The sequence below is a fragment of the Triturus cristatus genome, chromosome 5_2, assembly GCF_964204655.1.
Source record: "Triturus cristatus chromosome 5_2, aTriCri1.1, whole genome shotgun sequence".
NCBI lineage: Eukaryota > Metazoa > Chordata > Amphibia > Caudata > Salamandridae > Triturus > Triturus cristatus.
In genome coordinates this window covers 363,626,292-363,645,949 of record NC_140588.1, presented here as the reverse complement: position 1 = coordinate 363,645,949, position 19,658 = coordinate 363,626,292, and the positions used below count along the sequence as shown (strand labels likewise).

The 19,658-nt window shown below is 43.6% G+C and overlaps 1 protein-coding gene across 2 annotated transcripts in view; it reads left to right on the top strand.

Annotated features, from left to right (window-relative positions):
- The window catches only part of RPP40 (ribonuclease P/MRP subunit p40), a 450,868-nt gene that overhangs the window by 288,688 nt on the left and 142,522 nt on the right, over positions 1 to 19,658 (top strand). Inside the window, exon 6 of one of the 2 annotated variants that reach the window (XM_085607195.1) lies at positions 404 to 602. In XM_085607195.1, coding sequence (XP_085463321.1) covers positions 404 to 602 — 199 coding nt within the window. The remainder of the gene's footprint in view (positions 1 to 403; positions 603 to 19,658) is intronic. The other variant, XM_085607196.1, reaches the window with a different exon arrangement.

The following is a 19,658-nucleotide window of genomic DNA, read 5'->3' as shown; positions in this document are numbered from 1 at the left end:
TCATGGCGCTTAAGAAGGTGGAGGATGCGTCTCCAAGAGCTGTAAGGGTCTTTAGGGGTATGAGACCCCAATTCTGCTCCTTGTTGTGTCCCGCGCTGCTGTATTGCAGAGGCGCTTTTAAGCGTGATGGGGAGCCCCGCCCCCTTGTCCCGCTGTCTGCCACTGCGCCTCCTGCCACTTAGGAATGTGGTGGATGGAGTCAAGGGTTGTAAGGGTCTCTAGGGGTACGAGACCTCAAGTCTGCTCCTTATTGTGCATTCCACAATCCTTTCATCTATATAGAATATGAGAGACATTTGTTGAAAGAGCATATGTTGAATTATTATTACTGTCAGACTGAGAAATGCTGTGACAATTTTCACACATACATAGTTACTTTTATTCCGTTTTTGTGTTCTTTAAGGTGCAGTTGAGTCAATGATAAAGTCATACTTTTCCAAATATGAAACAAAGGTGCATTGTCCAAAAATGGATATGAGTACTTTCAGAGATTTGCCATGTCCTGTGCTGCAGAATCTAGACCATAAAGGAAAACCTGAAGAATCATGCAGCGCAGAGGAGCTATTTGACTGGATAGGAGCAGTTTCAAACAATGTTGACTGGTATGTATCTTTACTTATGTTCTATGGAGTATGTGCACAAATGTCAATTTGATTTTGTAAACCTCTTACAGTGTACAAATTATTAATGTTTTAGAAGTCCATTCCAATATTATGGATATAAATACATAGATACAATTATTTGTAAAAAAAAAAAAAAACCTTGCTTTTTATTACTGAGTGATTTGTCTGTTGTGCTCCTTTTACTTTAAAGGTAATGGCGTTTTGTACAACAACTTTTAGTTGTAAGCTTTTCTTATTTATTCAAAATAGGAATAATACAGTATGGATGATGGCAAACAAAAAGTATTATGAGATGCTGTGTACACTCAAGGAATTACATTGAATTGTTAACACAAATTATTATAATGTCCTTGTTAAGTTGGAGATACACATGCACAAAAGTCGAGATACAAATAAGATGGTTTAATCAAGATAAATCTCCTGAACACGATGTCAGCTGCACTGGTCACAAAGGTTCTTCAGCTGACAATCTAAGAACCCTACAACCATCACATCAAGCATAATGTAACAGTAAATGGCACAAGGCAGTCAGTACAGGGAAGGGGAAGACCATGGCATAAGAAATCTTCCCCTTCTTATATTGAGGAACAAAACATAACTACATTGCTACATGAAAGGACAAAAATAGAAGACATATTCAGCAATGTATCATAACAATTACCAACAATGTAAAACAAAACACTCAAACAAGATACATGAAGCAAAAAAAGTAAACTGTTAACATTCAACATAATGCTTCCGGTATGATGGTTGTCAGGAAACTCTACTGGATCCCCTTGGGACCAACATAAAATCTCCTCCAGTACCCCTATTCAAAGCATAATCAAACACTGTTGACTCTCTACATGCAGTCCTTCCATTACCTGTCCGACTAACGGTAAATTCCAATGTTGACCATCCACATGCAGTCCTCCCATCCCCTTCCCCACTAACCAACAACAAACCCATCAACTGGGACACACCCACCAACTCATAGGAGCATCAGAAGATAAGATGGTACCATGTGAGAAATAATACCTTACCAGCAATCAACCAGTTGAATTAATAGCGAATAATTACTGCTCACCAAGGCAACTCTGTTATTACACTACCATTTGTTGTTCTCCACTCTTATGAATCCCTCACTAACAGCTAATATTTGGGTGGAATCAGAAAACTTAGACTGACCTGTACAAACAAGACTAGGAAGTCTGATCCTGGCAAGGTCACCCTCTTCAAAAGGATGCACTTTGATGTAGTGAATCAAATTGTACCTTCTCACGTTCTTCCTCAGAATCCTGTACTCTTCTTAAACACAGTCTTCTCAATCAGTAAGGCCAATTTGAGAAATATCCCCCATAGCAAATTTAATAACTGGTTCCTCTATCTTAAAAGTCTGAACAGACCACCATCAGTGGTGAAATGGGACGTGGTTTTGTAGCTCCAAAAATTATCCCTAAAAAGTACACTCAGGATCCAGACCAGAGGTGATGGCCAACTGATTGGTATTGTGGGAGGTGTAATAAATGCCTCTCAAATGTCATAGATGTCGTGCAGACGGCTATGATGTCAAATGTAATGGGGAGGCAGAAGCTATGATGTGATGCTGAGAGACAGTTGAATGAGATCTTTCTCTACTAATAAAGAACTTTCTCAAGACTTGGGAGAAGATCGGTTGCAGAGAGATGGGCCGGTAGTTCGTAAGGCTAGAAGTGTCCAGATTAGCTTTTTTCAAAAGAGGAAGCGCCATGGCGTGCTTTCACCTCTGAGATAGGAACCCGTCTCTCAATGTGGAATTAAGGAGCTCCAATGTCATGGTTAAAGGTCCAGTAACCTAAGCTTATTTGGTGTTAGGGGATCCAGCGGAGATCCTGATTTAACAGATTGTAAGGCAGCTAGAAAAGATGCAAAATCCAAAAGGCACCACTCATTTAATTTGGCGCCACACCATGCTTTCATTGCCGTATAATAAGCCTCCACCAAAGGCCAATTCAAAGTATCCTTATTAAGTTAAAACCTACATTCAAAGAGTCTTTAGCCAACTGTGAGTGAAAGTTTCCCACTTTGTGAATAAAAAAATTAGCTAACTCATTACATTGGCTCTGGGAAAGAAGAGTAGCATGAGAGAGAGTTCTAGCATCCAATAAATCTTTTACCCCCTTAAAGAGAGGCTTCTGGCAATTCTGGGCATTAGTAATCTTTTCTGTAGAATATGTGGCATGGGTGGACTTACAAAGGACATGATAACCTTTTAATTACTCCCTATATTTGATCTTGTCCTCTTCAGCATACAACTTCCTCCAGCGTCTTTCCAGCACTTTGCAGCTTTTCCTTTCTAATTTAAGTGTGTCTGTGAACCAGGGGGCTGGTGGGTGCATTCTACCCGCACATTTGGTAGTGGTTGGCACAGAAACATCAATAGCCTCAGTGAGCCAGTAATGAATTGTGGCCTGATCCAAACCAGCCTGTTGTAAAATAGGCTTAGAACTAAGCAACTGCTCATTCAGTATCAAAATGTTAAATTTGGACCAATTCCGATTTCGAGTTAGTGCGTATACTGTAGAAAAAAGATGCGAAGGAGCCTTGACCCTAAAAGGCACAGTAAAGTGGTCAAACCAGCAAGGTGGAAAGGGAGGGTCTAGCATCAAATCCTTCATGTTACAGAAGATGGGGGTCCAAAAGATGCCCCGCGATATATGTGGTGACAAATTAAAAAGTGCCAAATTGAGAATGCCTAAATCCTCAATTAAAGAGGCATTTTGTTTGCTCTTCATGTCATCAAGATGGAAATTAATATCCCCAAGTACAGTAATGTCAGCATTTCCAGAATGTAAGTAACCAATAAGTTAGGTAGGAAGGTGCCCCACTTTCCGGCATGCCCCAAGGGGACAATAAAGCAAGGCCCCAGAAAACGTAAATCTAGAAGAATTCTTCAATCTTACATTTATAGTCTTTTAAAAATATAATGATAATATCTCTGCCTATCCTTCCTTGTCTATCTATCCTAACTAAAGAAAAATTAGCAGCAAGTGCCGCTATTATATCTGGCAAAGAACCGGCGTGTAGCCAGGTCTCAGTAAGAAATAGTGAATCCGGGTTATAAACTCATAGAAAATTAAATAAATGTTGTTGGTGTTTAGGAAGAGAGCAACAGTTCAGAATGAAGAAGTGAAATATCTGATTCAGATGTCACCCGTCTGAGCACCCCTCACTGTGAAGGCTACCATTCTCTTCAATCAGTGAGAGGTTAGTAGGCGAGTGTTGTAGCCAAGTTCAAGTTTATCCAAAGCATGATAGTACACAGAGCCTACCTGACCACGCATAGGCTGCACAGAATGTACCCAGATACGAACCATCAATGCCCCCGGTGTAAATTCCAGAAAGCGGACCTCCTGCATATGTTGTGGGCGTGTACAGGCCTTGTGGAGTTTTGGAGAGGGGTCAAACATAAGTTAGAGGTGGCCACCCGCTTCTCCGTGGAAGACACACCACTAGAGTACATACTAGTTGTTCGTAGGCGAACGAAAACACACAAGGTACAATTAAGGTTCTTAGATTTGGCGCTTATAGTGGCAAAGAGATTGATCACAATGCACTGGAAGTCAGCCAGGGCCCACACCACATCTATGTGGCATGCTGAAATGTTGAGATGGGCTGGAGCTGAAAGCGCAGCACTGCGCAGAGAAGAGGCCCGAGACCTTCGGAAAAATCAAATATCCCTGGAATGGGATGCAATGGTGGAAGCCTATAAAATACCAGTCAGGATGACGTTCCTATAGTCCCAGGAACCCAATAACATCTGTGATGTTCAGACACGCAGTACAATAAATCAAGGTGGTTACAAATGGAGTTGTACGGTCAAAAAATGTACATAGAGTATTTATGACGATGGTTGCTTAAATCAATGTATTGTGTGGCCACAACTAGTTAAGGGAGGTGGGTGGGTGTTAGCAGGGTGGGGGATGGGCCAATGGGTGCTGATTTAGTACATTATTTTCTAAGAGTCTTGTATAATATACTGTCGGAGTATTGAGTTCCGCATCAGTCACAGACTGCAGCTTTCTTCTGTAGTGTACGACTTTAGATGCTCTAATTCCATGTGTAACAGATTTCACATGTTTAAATTGTGTTAATGTGTCGATACAACGTATAATATGATCAACATATGAACGCTGACAAGCCAACAAAAAAAGGGGAAAAAAGGTTGTTAAAAAAAAAAAGCAGGCGAGTGTTGTAGAGTGTGACCTTCATCACAGTTAGAAGGAACGTAACGAGCAAAATTGCAGGTCTAAGGGCTCACCCAAGGGTTAATGACCTGACACTGTACATTACAAACCAGCTGCAATGATTTAAAAAATTGTGCATTATATGACCTTACCTCTGGCTGAAACGGACCAGCCAGAGGCCCCTGGCCCTGGTCGGACGTGGACGGGCGCAAACAGCCTTGCCTTATTAGGTGTGCCAGGGGAGCACCCGCTGCGCTCGTCTGACCAGCCATGTGTTTTTATGGCCATTCCATCCTGCCCCACCCTGACAACCAGCCTTCTAACCAAGCCGTAAGTGTATTCCTAAAAAACAGTAAAGCCGCAAAATCAGCAAAGAAAGCTGCGGCAGACAGGGAAAAGAGCAGCAGGTAAGTTAAGTGAAATAGTATAAATTGTGAGGCAAATAAATATATTAAAAGGGCAAAAGAGAGGCTCTTCACCGTTAAGGAACGGAGAAGTATACCGGAAGTTTAAGCGTCCGACAGACATGTGCTTTTTATGGACCTTGCCCCCTGACAACTAGCCTGCTAACCAAGCTGTAAGTATATTAATCAAAACAGTAAAGCTCCACTTCCCTCCGCACAATCAGCCAAGAGAGCCGCAGCGGACCGGGGAAGGAGCAGCAAGTAAGTCAGTTAAAATAGTACAAATTGCGACGCAAGTAAAATATATGTTTTGGGGGAATTTGTTTTTTTATTTAATTTTTCAGAGAAACATAGGCTATGTATTTCTGACATATAGAAATAGCACTTCTTGATGAGGATGTGGTCTCACGATTAGACTGCCGACTTTGGAGCTGGGAAACCAAGGTTCAAGGCTCGGGGTCGACTCCACATCCTGTGATTCTGGGCAAATCACCTGATCCCTCTGTGCCTACCAAAAAAATAAAAAAAATGAATGTGTCCTTGTGTAATGTAACCGGTGCTCATGTAAAGTGCTCCAATACCTTCGGGTCGAGTTCCCGCTATATAGATCTGCAAAAAAAACACATCTTTCTCAAGAACCAGAAAACGCCTGGCTGTTTTTTCTTATTATTTGACTGCACTGCTCTACCTGTTGTTAATAGCGCTGGGAAACCATATTTCATTAGCTATGCGCTTAATAAGATTTTATTGTATAATATTGAATTCCATTAAACCTGGCTTTCCTCTGGATGCCCTCCCTCCCACTCACTTTAGTAAATTGTATCCTCAGCTCTTCTATATCGTGGTTAATCTCTTGAATTCCTCTCTCTCGGAAGGTCTAGTTCCTAAAACCTGGAAACATGCAATGATAATCCATCTATTAAAGAAGCCTAATCATGACCCTATCTACTGGTCTAACTATCCACCGATTGCTTGTGTCACTATTTGCAAACACTCTGGAAAAACATGTGCATTAATAACTTGCAACTTTTGTAGAAACAGATGTTCTCTTGCAACCCTCACAATCTGGATTCAGGGCTAGCTACAGCACTGAGTCCTCCCTGCTTAGAGTCAGTAAACAGCTTAGGCTCCAGCTAGACAGTGGTGGCACTGCGGCTTTGATCCCATTAGATCTCCTTGCAACGTTCAATACCGTTTCGCACGAGCTACTTCTTCAAAGACTGGAAAATATGGGTATTCAAGATCTAGTCCTGGCTTAGCTAAGATCGTTTTTACAAGACCACTCCTTCCAGGTTTTTACTAAAGTTCATACTTTGAACTCATATCCTCTATCCTTAGGTGTTCTTGAGGGTTCGACTTTGAGCCCGATCCTGTTTAATATTTATGTGCGGCCCTTGGCAAATGTGGTGGAAAGCTGTGGACTGACTTGGTTCTCCTACACTAATGATACCCAGATCATTGTCTCTCTTTTTCACAATGAAGATTGCAGCTCTAATACTCTCAATTCCTGCCTCATGAAAGTGACAACTTGAATGAAAAGGAATAAGCCTGAACTTTTGCTGGAGGGTAACCAACCTCATCTTAGGGGCCCCCACTATTGGCCTTATGTTCTGGGGACTGCTCCTTCCCCTGCTTCTGTTGTTAGGAACTTGGGGTTTTGGTTGGATAATAAACTTCTGATGAATCAACAGATCACTAGGGTAGCCTCCACTTGTTTTGCCATCCTAAGGTGGGTAAGAAAAATACTTTGGCTGCTCCCTGTTTCTGTCAAAAGAACTGTAATATAGGCATTAAACATATTTAGGCTGGCCCACAGTAATATTCTCTATCTAGGTGCATTCAGGTAGTCCAGAATGCGGCTGCCCGGCTGCTGTTCCATCTTCCCAAGCATTCTTCTGCCTCTAATCTTCCGTGAGACCGTCACTGGCTCCCAATTGAGAAGCAAGTTAAATTTAAAGCTCTGTGGTATATGCATAGGGCTTTGTCAAACTTGGGTCCACTCTACCTCAGATGCCTGGTGGCACCTTACTGTCCCAGTTGATCCCTTCGCTCAAGCAATTTTAATCTCTCTACAGTCCCCAGATTTAGGAGGGCCAGACAGGGAGGTGAGTCCTTCTCCTATCTGGGTCCAAGATGAAGGAATACGTTACCGGCCTCAATGAGATCTTGTAAATCCTTTTGTCTTTTTTCAGATTCTTGAAGACCTTATTTTCGAGTTCTCTGTGCCCTTACTTTACTTAGCACTGGAAAACCTGGCTAGCGTAGCGATGCACTTTACAAAACTATATATTAATAATAATTATTTAAAATTAGTGGAAACATCCTCTCCCACAAAAGCAATTGCCACAGAAGGCATAATATTTATATCAAAATCTATTGGAACATCCCCCTTCCCCCCAGTTCTTCCTACATTCTACTGGCAAAACCATAGTGGCTTCCATTGTTGGTTACTCACAGTTCCCTATAAGGGTATAGGCATAGAATACTTTGTGCGTTTCTTGAGACTGAAACAATCAATGGTGCCTCCGGATATAGAGCAAGGAGTAGGTGACACCAGTCCGTGACAAACAATTATGTTTAATGCTGTGCTTAATTTGATCCGTTGGTTTCTGGTGCTAGGCACAGGCACTTAATTGTCGACACCGGTGCATATGACACTCTGCCACACAGTGGCCCTGTTTGTCTATTTTAGAGATGAGCACAACAACAGTTGTTTATTATTTAATATACATCGTAAATGACTAATCCCTGCCACCCAAACCCCTCTTATAGCTTCTGGGCGTGGAATAGTGTGAATTGTCTCACTTATAAGGGTGTGTTGGTTAGTAGTTGTTTTAGTACTTACATTGGCAGTGCTGGCAGGATCAATGGGTGGAGCAAGCTGCAGGTAACTCCTGAGAAGTGTCCTGACACTTCTTTTTTGGAAATTTTAAGCACTGGTTTGGTGCCTGTGAAATCTATTGTGACTGTTGTTGATGGCTGGAGGGAACAGAATATTGTCCTCTCTTTCCAGGGAAGCAGTTGAAATAGGGATGTGTGGTTAAACATTGCATGAGCAAATGCGCTGAAGGAATGTGAGAGGTATAAAGATTTGTTGAAACAGAGTAGTGTTCAACCAAGCAATCTCTTTAAGAAGCTAGTCACATTTTCAAAGTCATAATGGTGTCAGTTTGTTTAACGTCTTACAGAGCATAAGCACAGGGGGCTTTGACTGCTCTGTGAGTGTGTGCAGTACCTTGAAGAAAACATTACTCATGCTAGACTGAGATGATTACGCTGAGTCACTCCCTGGATAAGCACTGTTACAGGGAGAGGTCTCTGCTTTCTATGCCTTGCACTGTGGATAGGAATATTCTGATGCATTGGTCTTAACACTGAAAACATGTTGGAGCTTTGTACTACATTTCCTGGGCGTACAATTCCTGGAAATGCTTAAGGGCTGGGCTGGAGAAATTAAAAAATACATAGTTAGTTAAGGCCAGTGCAGAAACTTAATTGACTGAGACTGACTTTTACCTGCATATTACATTGACAACGAATGGGATCAAGATATGTAGCGAAAAACATCGAGGTACGTATTCAATTGAAGCATACTGTGTGTTATATGTTTGAACAAGACTTTAATTGTGTTCTCCAGCACTGGATCTTTCATAGATTCAGTCTTTCCCATTGTCAGACTTGCTTTTCCCCACTTCTCTAGCATACCAGTAAACAGCGATAACATGTCTATTGGTAAAACAATGATGTTTATTTGGTAGAGCAGTCATCTCATTACTCCTTGCCCAAATTCTTGCCATATAGGTATATATACTCAGCACTCCACTTTCTTTTGATGCCAACATAGATCAGATTTTTTTCTGCAGGTTGAACGAGAGGGAGTCCCTAGATAGAGCTGTGCTGTATCTCATTGTTCAGGTGGATTTACCTTAGAAAATGAATCCATTCTCCCCTGTGTAGCTTGGACCGGGCTTGGCCTCCGCTTCACCTTGAAGGGAGTCGATTTTAGGTTATTGTTTTGGTCCAGAGGAGAGTTTGCCCCATTATGATAATCCTCTAAAAGAGAAAAGATCTTTCTTCAAGGCCTATTGCAGACTGGGCAAAAGAAGAGCTGTGCGGATGATCTTTATTTATAGCGTAAGATTCAGGAGATGCCAGCATTGGACTTTTCTAAAGAGGCACCGGCCAGTTCTGCTTTTCTAGAGAACAATTTGCTGTATTTCAGCTTACATCAGAAAGTAATTGAAAGCATTTGGAACACTAACCAAAATGATGTGGAAATTCTAATATTCTCCTAATAATATTTGGCCTATGTGTTGCCTAAACTCTAAGAATTGTGGCGACAGTCAACTCTCTTCGACCAAGGCTTATCTGTGTCTCTGCGTCAGTGATCTTAAGCAGCAACTACTTCATCGGCACATCCCTCACTGGTACTGGTCCTTTCCTCCTCTTAAGAGTGTGCAGGCCACTTGTAGAATTATCAGCAACAGACTTCTCAGCAACCAGTGGCTCCCCTACATATCTGTAGGAGGGGTGATGAATCTCCAATTTTTCCTTATGATGGAGGAACATTGCATCTGATCAATGGGTGCCTCAACATTATTTTCAGATTTTCAGAAGTTGCAACTAGAGGTCCTGTTTTTGTTCTTCTAGGGAGCAATAACAAAGGTACCCAGGACCTAGTACTATCCGCTTTCTACTCCAGGTGCATTTCCATATTACCATTCTACTAAAGCACGATAAATACCTCAAAATCTCATTGGACAGCCGGCATTATTAATTCAAAGCACATCTCTTCACTGTAAAATCAGCCCTAAGAATTTTTAACCAGTGCCTGCCCATCTGAAAAAGCAAGGCCACCACATGTTTCAATATGTGTACAATTCACTTCTAAAAGCACCATTATCACAAGAGGCTATCACCTCCACTGAAGCATGCCTGGCACTCTTTCAACATCAAGCCTTCACCATCCACAATGCCTCTTCTCCTAAGCGCCACCCTGAATACCACTCAAGGCAAGGTATCACATGCTAAGACTGGTTACAAACTTGATTTTGATGGCCCTAGACGTCTGCAAGTGCAGCATGGCTCTGATCAGAGCTAACGGGGGGCTCATATTGTCCTGTATTCCTTTGATTTACTTCTGCCATATTAGAATGGGTTCTGTCCAACAGGATCTGCAGCACCAATGGTAACAGGTCTCAGGAATGTGGGCAAATGGTTTTCAGACTACTCTGAAAAAGGCACTTCTGTGATGGAGGCTTCTCAATAGTATATCAATCGATCTTTCTTTCATTCCACCTCCAGTGTACCAGCTATACCATAACAACCGATGTTTCAAAAAAGGAAGCTTGGATGCAAGGTTTTTCCCACATCTTGTCAGGCATGCAAGAGTGTTGAAACCTTGGCCATCTGAAATAATGTGTGCCTGAAAACCGAATACCTTTGAGGACTGACCTGTTCACCACCGGAATGAGCAACATATGCCAGTCCTTCACCAACAGACACTGGTCCAAAGGAGAATGTTTTTGATGTCCTGATGCAACATATTTGCTGATTGTCTCACTGTGTGTTTCCTGGTCCCCACGGTCATAAGCAAAGCATAAAGCCTATAGTGTATGCTGATTATTATAGCGTTGTCATAGCCAAGGCAGTACTGGTTCATGATCTATTGCTGCCTAGCATTTGCTCGCAAGATCCATTCCACACTTCTGTTGAAGCAATAATTCCAGGTTTTGTGCTACAGCTTAACATTTCTTAGCCTTACTCACTGCTCTCTGAACTCTGAGTTTAGCCATCTAGACATTCCTCTAGAATGCAGGCAAAGTCTGGTGAGGCTTACATGCCTTCGACTTGCAAGACTTACATTACCAAATGGAGACTTTTTGTGTCTATTGTACACAGTCCTAGTCTGACCAGATCCTGCAAAACCTGCCTATCGGAGAGGGCCTTAAATATGCATCAATTAGGGTGCATCTCACCCCAGCCATTTTGCCAGATAGAAGAGCTTCTTACTCACTCCTGGTTATTTCAAAGGTTTATAACATTTTATGACCATCACTTTACAACATTCATACTTGTATGTTTCCTACCTGTACCCTGTCTAATGAATAAAGTTCTTCATCGGGTCATGTTGGCTCTGTTTGAGCTGATCCACTAGTTTGAGTTGAAAATCTTCTCCGGGAAATTGCACTTCACCTGGCTTTGATATCATTACGAAGGGTAGGTAATAATAAGGTGCTTACATTTTAAAAGGCATTTTCAAACTTCACCAAGGATAAAGGCACACTACTCACAAGCCCACAGGTCATGTACAAAGTACTTCTGATTTTCATCCGAATGAACCAGTGCTGCTCCTGTCTTTTTTATTTCCAGTTCATCTTGAAGCCCAGAAAGGATCTTGCATTATCGTAATACTCAGTGATGCTTTACATTCAACCTTCATATCACCAAGGATTTCAAGCCTTCAAATCAGCTTTCCAGCGTCTTAAGACACTTGGGAATGAGTCATTGTCAAACAAAGCAGAGCATGCTGTTCAAGCTCAAGGTTATTGGACAAGCTGTGACATGACAGATCAGGCACACATTCACCAGGCACTAGTGCCTGTACTTCAGTGTAACTACTAATTCTTCACTGGGCTAAGTGGATCTGCACAACCTATTTCAGTGAGAATGCTTACTGCTTTCAATATGATAGGTAGTATTAGGTAGAAGTAAAGCACTATAAACACCCTATAATCACACTGTAATGTTATAATGGTTGAACTTTGTTGGACTTGGCCCTTCTGGCAAGTTCACTCCTAGAACTTTTTGCATTATCCTAGCCTTTTTCCTGTGTTGTACTTGTGGTTTTAGGCCTCTAGGTGCTTTCACACTGTGTCCCAGTGGAAAGTGTGTGCGCTCTGGGTTACATTGAGTGAGACTGACCTGCCCTCCCATAGGAATGCATGGGGGATCTGAGTGACCATGTTAGTTCCTGTTGCGTGGGGAGTGCAGGGCCGAGTTTGGTATGTGCGGACTCTTGTGATTAAATGCTGCGCGATGATGTGTGCGGCGTTACTGTAGCTAGTATGGACGGGCCACTTCTAGACGCTGGCATAAATGTGCAGTGACTGCCTGGCGCGTGATTGGCTGGCTGAGGTCATGTGATGGGCTAGGGAATCCCCAGAGTCAGGATGAGTCACCCAGTGGTGAATGGGGAGATCAGCAGCCAGATGGGTGGGAGGAGTACACCTAGGACCTGAATAGGGCTGGGCTTTCCCCACACAATGCTGGCTCCGCCCCCTGTGTTGCGACTGATGACCCTGGCCTGCACTGTGAATAGGGAGAGGGGCTGAGCAAAACAAAGTGCTCAAGCACGAGTTGCATCTGGTTCGCCCCTCCCCTGCATCTTGAGACAAAGGTATTATGTGTATATAAAGGTGCTGTGTCCCCTTACAAAGTGTTCTGTTTTGGATCTTGACAGAGGGGGGCTTGCTGCTGGTGGGGCCCAGGGGGGACCGCCATGGGGGCTGCCTCCCTGCTGGAGGGCCCTGTGAGCTGGCCCCTGGGCCCTGCATTGCCCCTGGATACTTCAGGACTTTTGTGACTCCTTTGTGCTTTTCTGGCTAAAGGCCAGGACTTTGCCAATGCTTCTTGCCCCAGAAGAGAGCAAGGAGCTGACTGCGTGCAGCGTGCCGGGAACCGAGGGAATCCCGATGTAGGGATTCCCCCGTGATGCTGCCGGGAGCGGGTGCCCCACCCCGCATTATAGTGCGCGCCTAGCGGAAGTCTACTCCGCTTGAGGATCATAGTTTACGCGGGTGCCCACCCCGCTTATTTTTTTAATTGATGCGCGGGTGCCCACCCCGCTTCTACATTTATGTCCTATCTACCCCTCGTTTTACGCCACCGAAGAAATCACCGCCGCGGCCCACAGGAAGCCAGGCATCCTTGCCTGGGACGTGGGCGGAGCCTGCGGTGTAGCAGGAAGTGTCTGCCCAGACGGGGCTCCCGTGCGCTGTTGGGAGCCCCGGTGCACACTGAAGAAAGTCCAGGCGGGAGCCCACCCCGCACTGGACAGCGCCCAGAACGAAGGAGGCAGCCAGGGGCCTCGCGGGCCCCATCCTGAAGTCCCGCTCCCGAGACAGGGGACCGGGTGAAGCCTGGTGCGGCAGCAAGGCGAGGCTCCCGCTAGTAGGGAGAGACCCACCAGCGCGAGGCGGATGGCGGTGTGCTGAGAGGAGGACGGGAGCCTACCCCGCCTCCACGAGTCCTGGGGAGCGAAGTCCCGGGTCCCAGGAGGGGGCCTGGGTGAAGAGTAACGCCGCCGACGGCAGCGCGAGGCTCCCAAGAGTGAGAGGAAGCCCCGCGCCACGAGAGGAGTGCTGCCAGCCCCGCATGCCGAGGAAGCTGCAGCCAGGAGCAACGACCGGAGGAGTCCTACCCACAGCCGGTGAGTGGGGCTCAGGGTTTTCCTTAGTGCAGTGCCTGGGGGAGGCACAGAGTCAGAGCGGCCCCATCTGATAGCGGGTCGCTCCAATGAGAGGGGCAGTATTTATGAAGTTATGGGCCCCAGTGGGGCTTGGGGGCAAGTTCTGTCTGGCGCATGGTTATTTCTAGAGCCCTGTGTGGCTCCAGCATAGTGGGCATGTTCATTTCTCGCCAGGTCGCCCCCCCCACATGAGCATAATTGTTGTCTTAGAGCCTAGGTGGCTCCAACGAAGGGGGGCATATTTGTTTTAAGGGCCAGAGGAGCCTGTGGTTGCCCCAGTTGTGACCTTAATTGTTTAAGAGCCCCGGGTGGCTCCAACGTTGGCTCGCTGAATTAAAAGGGCACAGTGGTGCCAGGCCTCATTGGATATTTACAGCTGCCCAGCAAGTAGTGGACAGCTGCATCATTTAGGCCACAGTGCTTTGGGGACATGTCTTTGGAAGTTAGGAGCGAGACGCACTCCTTTGCTCCCATCTTTGCCTGCTCAGCTGCGCAGCTGCAACGTTTAGGTCTGCGCAAAAGTGCACACCTTGACTTTCGCTGCCTTTGCAGCGCGCCCTGACTGTTGGGACACAGGGCATTTGAGCCCCTCCTTTGCGATGGCCAGTTGGGATTGTTAGGTTTATAAGGCACCAGGCCCTAAATGTGATTTATGTGCTAACGTGATTGGGTGTTAGGAAATGTACTGTGTATAGCATGTTTTGCGCACCCTGTGTTTTATACCTCTACATAGGATTTCTGCCTAGGAGGTTGTTCTACCTGTTTAGGTTGATGTTAGGGAGATAATGCTTCCCTGTGTGATGTACGCCCCTAGTGTAGTTATACTTAGGTGGCTAGGTCTAATGCGTTAGACTAATGAGAAATTGCATAATGTGTTTATGCCCATGTGATGGATGCAGGATAGGTTTTATTCCTGATGCTAGTGTGATGACGCTGAGGTCATTATTGCGCCAGTACTGGTTGTGCTCTACCATGCTAATTTGTGTTAGTTAGTATATGTCCTACATGTACAATTGGTGATTTGTGCTGATTCTGACAGTGGTCCATGTGGCCCTGTCCCGTGTAAATAGTCCCTTGTAAAATTCTGCCCAGTGCCAGTTGGCACAGTGTAAATTGTGTGAATATTATCTAATGTGTTTCGGTATAATACAAAGGCTATTTTTATATATAACCTTGTGTGGAGTTTCCTTTGTGGTGGGCCTTGGGTGTTGTTGCTGGGTGCGCGCGCAAACGCTTTACACATTGCCTCCGGGATAAGCCTGACTGCTCGTGCCAAGCTACCAAGGGGGTGAGCAGGGGTTATCTTGGGCGTGTAACTCCCCAGCCCTGACAAGAGTGGTGGTTTCTGCCTGGCTTTGGCACAAGCCCTAGCCAACCAGAAATCCCATTTCTAACAAACTTGTTGCAGGGATTCTGCTCAGGAACAGAACTATGCTTGGAACCATAGAACATCATTATGTAGGGACTGAGTCACCATACCACCTCAGTGTCTGAGTCCGACTAGCTATAGTTCCTCACTTGCCCTCCAAGCCTTACCAGAGAAACAAGTGAATTGGCACTTCAGAACACAACACTCTCTACTCTCTCAAGGATTGTGGTAACAGGACACACCCTTTTGCTCTCTCACTCGTACCTGTCCACAACAAGATAACCAGGAGACACAAAAGAAGTTTAGAATATTTATTTGAACTATTGTGCTCTGAAATGCAGTATAGTGCCACAATTATCATAGTTAATAAACCGTATACCATGAAAAGTCCTGTCATGTAATGGGACAGACTAGCCTAAACCCCCCTCCCCTGCTACTAAAGCTAGATGAGTATATATTAAAGATTTCTGGGATTACTGGCAGACCCCGTACCTTAGCATTCAGATGGAGAGTCTACATCTCAGCAGGCGCATTGCTCTTGTCTCAGAACTCCCGATCCATGTGTGTGTGTGTTTTTGGCTCCGGTGCTTATCAATATGACAGGACATGTGTACACATAAACAACAGCTGTATCTTTGTGTTATGTCTAGGTGCTAGTGCCTGGTCAGAAAGAATAACAAGGAATGTTGTTATTTGACCTTGTCAGTGGTGTTCAGACTAAATCCCAGGAAAAGAACAAAACGTGAAAACATATGCAGGCTCCGTGTGAAAGTACAATGTGGCACAAAAGAAGCATGTTTATATAGTAGTGTGTGCAAAAGAGAATGAGGCCTACAATGTGCACAGTCAGTCCAACACCGGGAAAACTTCAATGGGCCATGCAGAAAACGCACAACAAACTATTGATCTTTTTCACCATTTTTGTAATGCTGGTTACAGTGCTTTGTTTCATCCTACTAATAATTGCAGCTCACGCATTTTAAACAAGAATACAATTGTTTCAATACATATTTAGAAGCCAATTCGTATCATTCTTGTGTCTCCCTTGGGCATGCCTAAACAACAACAAAAGGGTATATCTGCTTCCATTATTTCCCTGGGGAATTAGACTGGTCATGTTTTGAGGCTGCAGATACCATCTGTTGCCCTGGAAGGTTAGTGGTTCAGGGGTTCTGATTGTGCACTGTGAGCTAGCTAGGAATTGGGCCAACATGCTCTGATGATATGTGTGGCATCAGTCCCTATATTCTGACAGTTATGTTGTCCGGATACACAGTCCTACTTGACTCATAGGAACCATATGACATGGCGCACCAATGTTCTTAGTCAGGTACTTATTTAATGGGCCTCCTGAGTAGGTCTTATGTGTGCCCAAGGCCCCCATTCACATTATACGGAGATGTCTGTGGTGTTGGGAATCAATACTCCTCAGCTAAATAGGAAACCCCTATTTTGTCTTGTTCAATGACAGAGCAACCTGGCCATTCCAAGCCAGCTATACGGCTATACACCATACCGAACTTTAGCACCACTAATTCATGTAGAGCTCTGTTTTCTATACACAGGTCTAGTTAGACTGTACGGACGTTTAACACAGATCGTTATGTGATAACGAACAATAACAGCAAACCCAGCGAGGGCTATTGAAGCTGCACAGCCACATTTAGCCGTGCCTGCAATTAGTCCAGTAATAATCAACACAATTGTGGGTAAAGTTGTGGCCTGAGTGGAGAAAATTCCGTTCTGGATTGCACAAAAAACAAATCAACTTTAAGCAATGTTTCCATATAAGCGACATCAAGACAAACCTACAATTCTTACAATGTGCCTACCACTACGGATGGTTTTCCCATTGAATGAATGTGTCACCTGGGCACAGTTATTGCTGCATTATATGTCATAACAGATGGTAAAAAAAGGTGTGCACTTTGTCACTCTTCTTTGAAATGTATTATTTGTCTGCCCGTCTGACAAGTAGCACCCACGGATTACTGGTAAAACTGGATACAATTGCATCAGTCACAAGTGAGACGTCTATTTAACATCTCATCTCAGGAACGGGAGTTAATGAACTGTGATTTATAAAAACATGACGCAGGATTTGGATTTTGAACTATGTAAACATAACGAGTGCCAGAATATGCAATTTGCTGCTAAGCAATAAATGCTTTTATGTGCTGTATTTCATAATCGACGTGTGAGATAGCATCTAAGGGTGGGCAAAGTACTCGAGTAAGGTGACTCAGGATGTCTTAGGAGTAGGGCGTGGGTTAGCGCAATCATTCATCATTAGCCAAATTGTAAACCAATGCCATTGAAATGTTTGAAGCAGTGTATCTTGGGAGTTGTAGGAACGCGGGTAGCCGAAGGTGAACTAATTGGTTGATTCGAAGGGGTGGAGACATGACACATGAATTAAAAAGGGAGAAATGAGGGTAGTGAGAGGATTACTGCTTGTGAAAGGACAGGTTTTGGTGGGAAGGAGAGGATTTCAAGAACGAAAGGAGGTACGGGTGAATGTTGATGTCTTTTGAAGTCTTTTTGCTCACTGGTAGTGGTTAATTTTTTGAGTGTTGTTGAGTATGGGATGATGAGGAGCAGCCAGTGGGGTTTCCATATGGAAATGGAGAGAAAAACACGGGAGGATTATGTTGGTGGGGAGAGGCTTGTTTGGGCACTGTTTATAGTGTATGGTTATGCAGTTAGAGGGAAAAAGTGGATTATGGGTTTAGCATTAATACTAGACACAAATTAGTTGATGTATCACTACACAGTTCTCGAGTATTGAGGTCTGACTACACAGTCTAATGTTCATGTTTTTAAAAATTTGTAGTGAACCCCTGACGAAGGGTGATGAAAAGCCCGAAATGCATTGGGAACATGATCTTCTACCACTGAGGATGTTTCATATATACTTTGTGCTTCAGAAAAATGCTTGGAATGGCATATATATCTGTTGCATTAGAAACTTTTTTAATACATTAACGTCTCCCTTGTGACAGGATAACAACTATTGAACTATATGAAACTTTGGAATACTTGCAATAAAACTCTATGAATGCGGAACATTTGTGGTATCTTTGTGATTCAACAAGGATCAAGCTGTGCGTCCGGCACAGGAGTGATACTTCGCTCCTGATTTGATGTAATAACAGATGGTACACCATCAATTGCTGTTTTGCCTAACGTGCTAAAACAGATTCAAAATAATATGGGGATGAAACTAATTGGAAATTACGCCACAGTCGCTTCAATTATTTTAAGTAACATAAAAGGAGAAGCAGCAGCATTAGCAGTACACCTTGCGCAAGTTCCAGTTGCGGACCAAGAGCGCAAACTGCAAAAAATTATTTGAGACACAGACCAAATAAGTCATAGCTTAAGGTTAATTCTGAAAAGGACTATACCAAACAGGCACCTGAGTCTTCAGAATAACGCTGGGATATCAATTAAACAGCCTGATAGGTATCCGTATACTGATACACGTCCTTCTCTTTCCTTTTCGGAGTCACTCAACAAAATTTCAGAGAGAGGAGGACAACCCGCCCACAGGCAAGAAGAATATGTCAAACCGTGAAAGGACTCGCAGCGCTCGACTAATATCATAAAAAAGGAAGAGAAACTTCCACAACAAAAACCTCAATTCAAAAAGAAAAAAGTGGCAATTATTTCCCACCATTTTACCATTTTCAAGCTTTATTTTGATCATTGTAGACCATAAAAGCAAAAAATAAAATACATACATCACTGAATTTGAACAATAGGAACATCAGTAAACATTACAGAATATAGCCATGTACAAAAGATTGAACAAATTTCATAAGTTAAAAGATATTAAAGTTTAAAACAGTGATTTTATGAATTAATAAGGTCGAAACAGTGGGAAATGGAATTATTTTCAACAAATATGCCACAAATATTGAGGACACTACTTCAGACCAAGGAGTGGCCTTTGACACTGCTAGATAGTGCGGCAGAGGTCACAATAGTGTGCCAGAATCTTTAAGAGTTTCTGGTTGCAAGAGCAAGTAATTTAATTTATTCAAGTTGAAATACCAGATCAGCGGGTTAGCCCTCCCGACAGACTGTATGATTTGGACATCCAAATTGAGAGTGGTGTACCGCGTACCATTCAAATAATTTGGGGGGAAAATGTAACAAATACTTATGACGTTCTATTGGCTGAAAGGGATTGCCCACCAGAGTTTTTTTTAGGAAAGTCCCACAAGGGGCAGATATGAGAATACCGTCTTTCTCTGTCCTTGTTCCTGACATTGTCAAACAAGCCTATGCCACGGAGTGGGCCCGTGCACAAACCCTGGCATTATACCACAGCCATGTAGGCCGGGATAAAGACGCACTTTATGTTATACCTATAAGCTTCTGCCTGCAACTGCATACCCAATTAAGCATGACGCATTTAGCCCAGTTAGAGAAATTCTAACACAACTAGAATATCAATTCATCATTGAATCGCTCCAATTAATAATCCTTTGATTCCAGTAGCGAACCCAGATTAATCATACCACCTAGTCTTAGTCTACAGACATTTAAACAGTCATATACGCACTTTCACACAGTACAGCA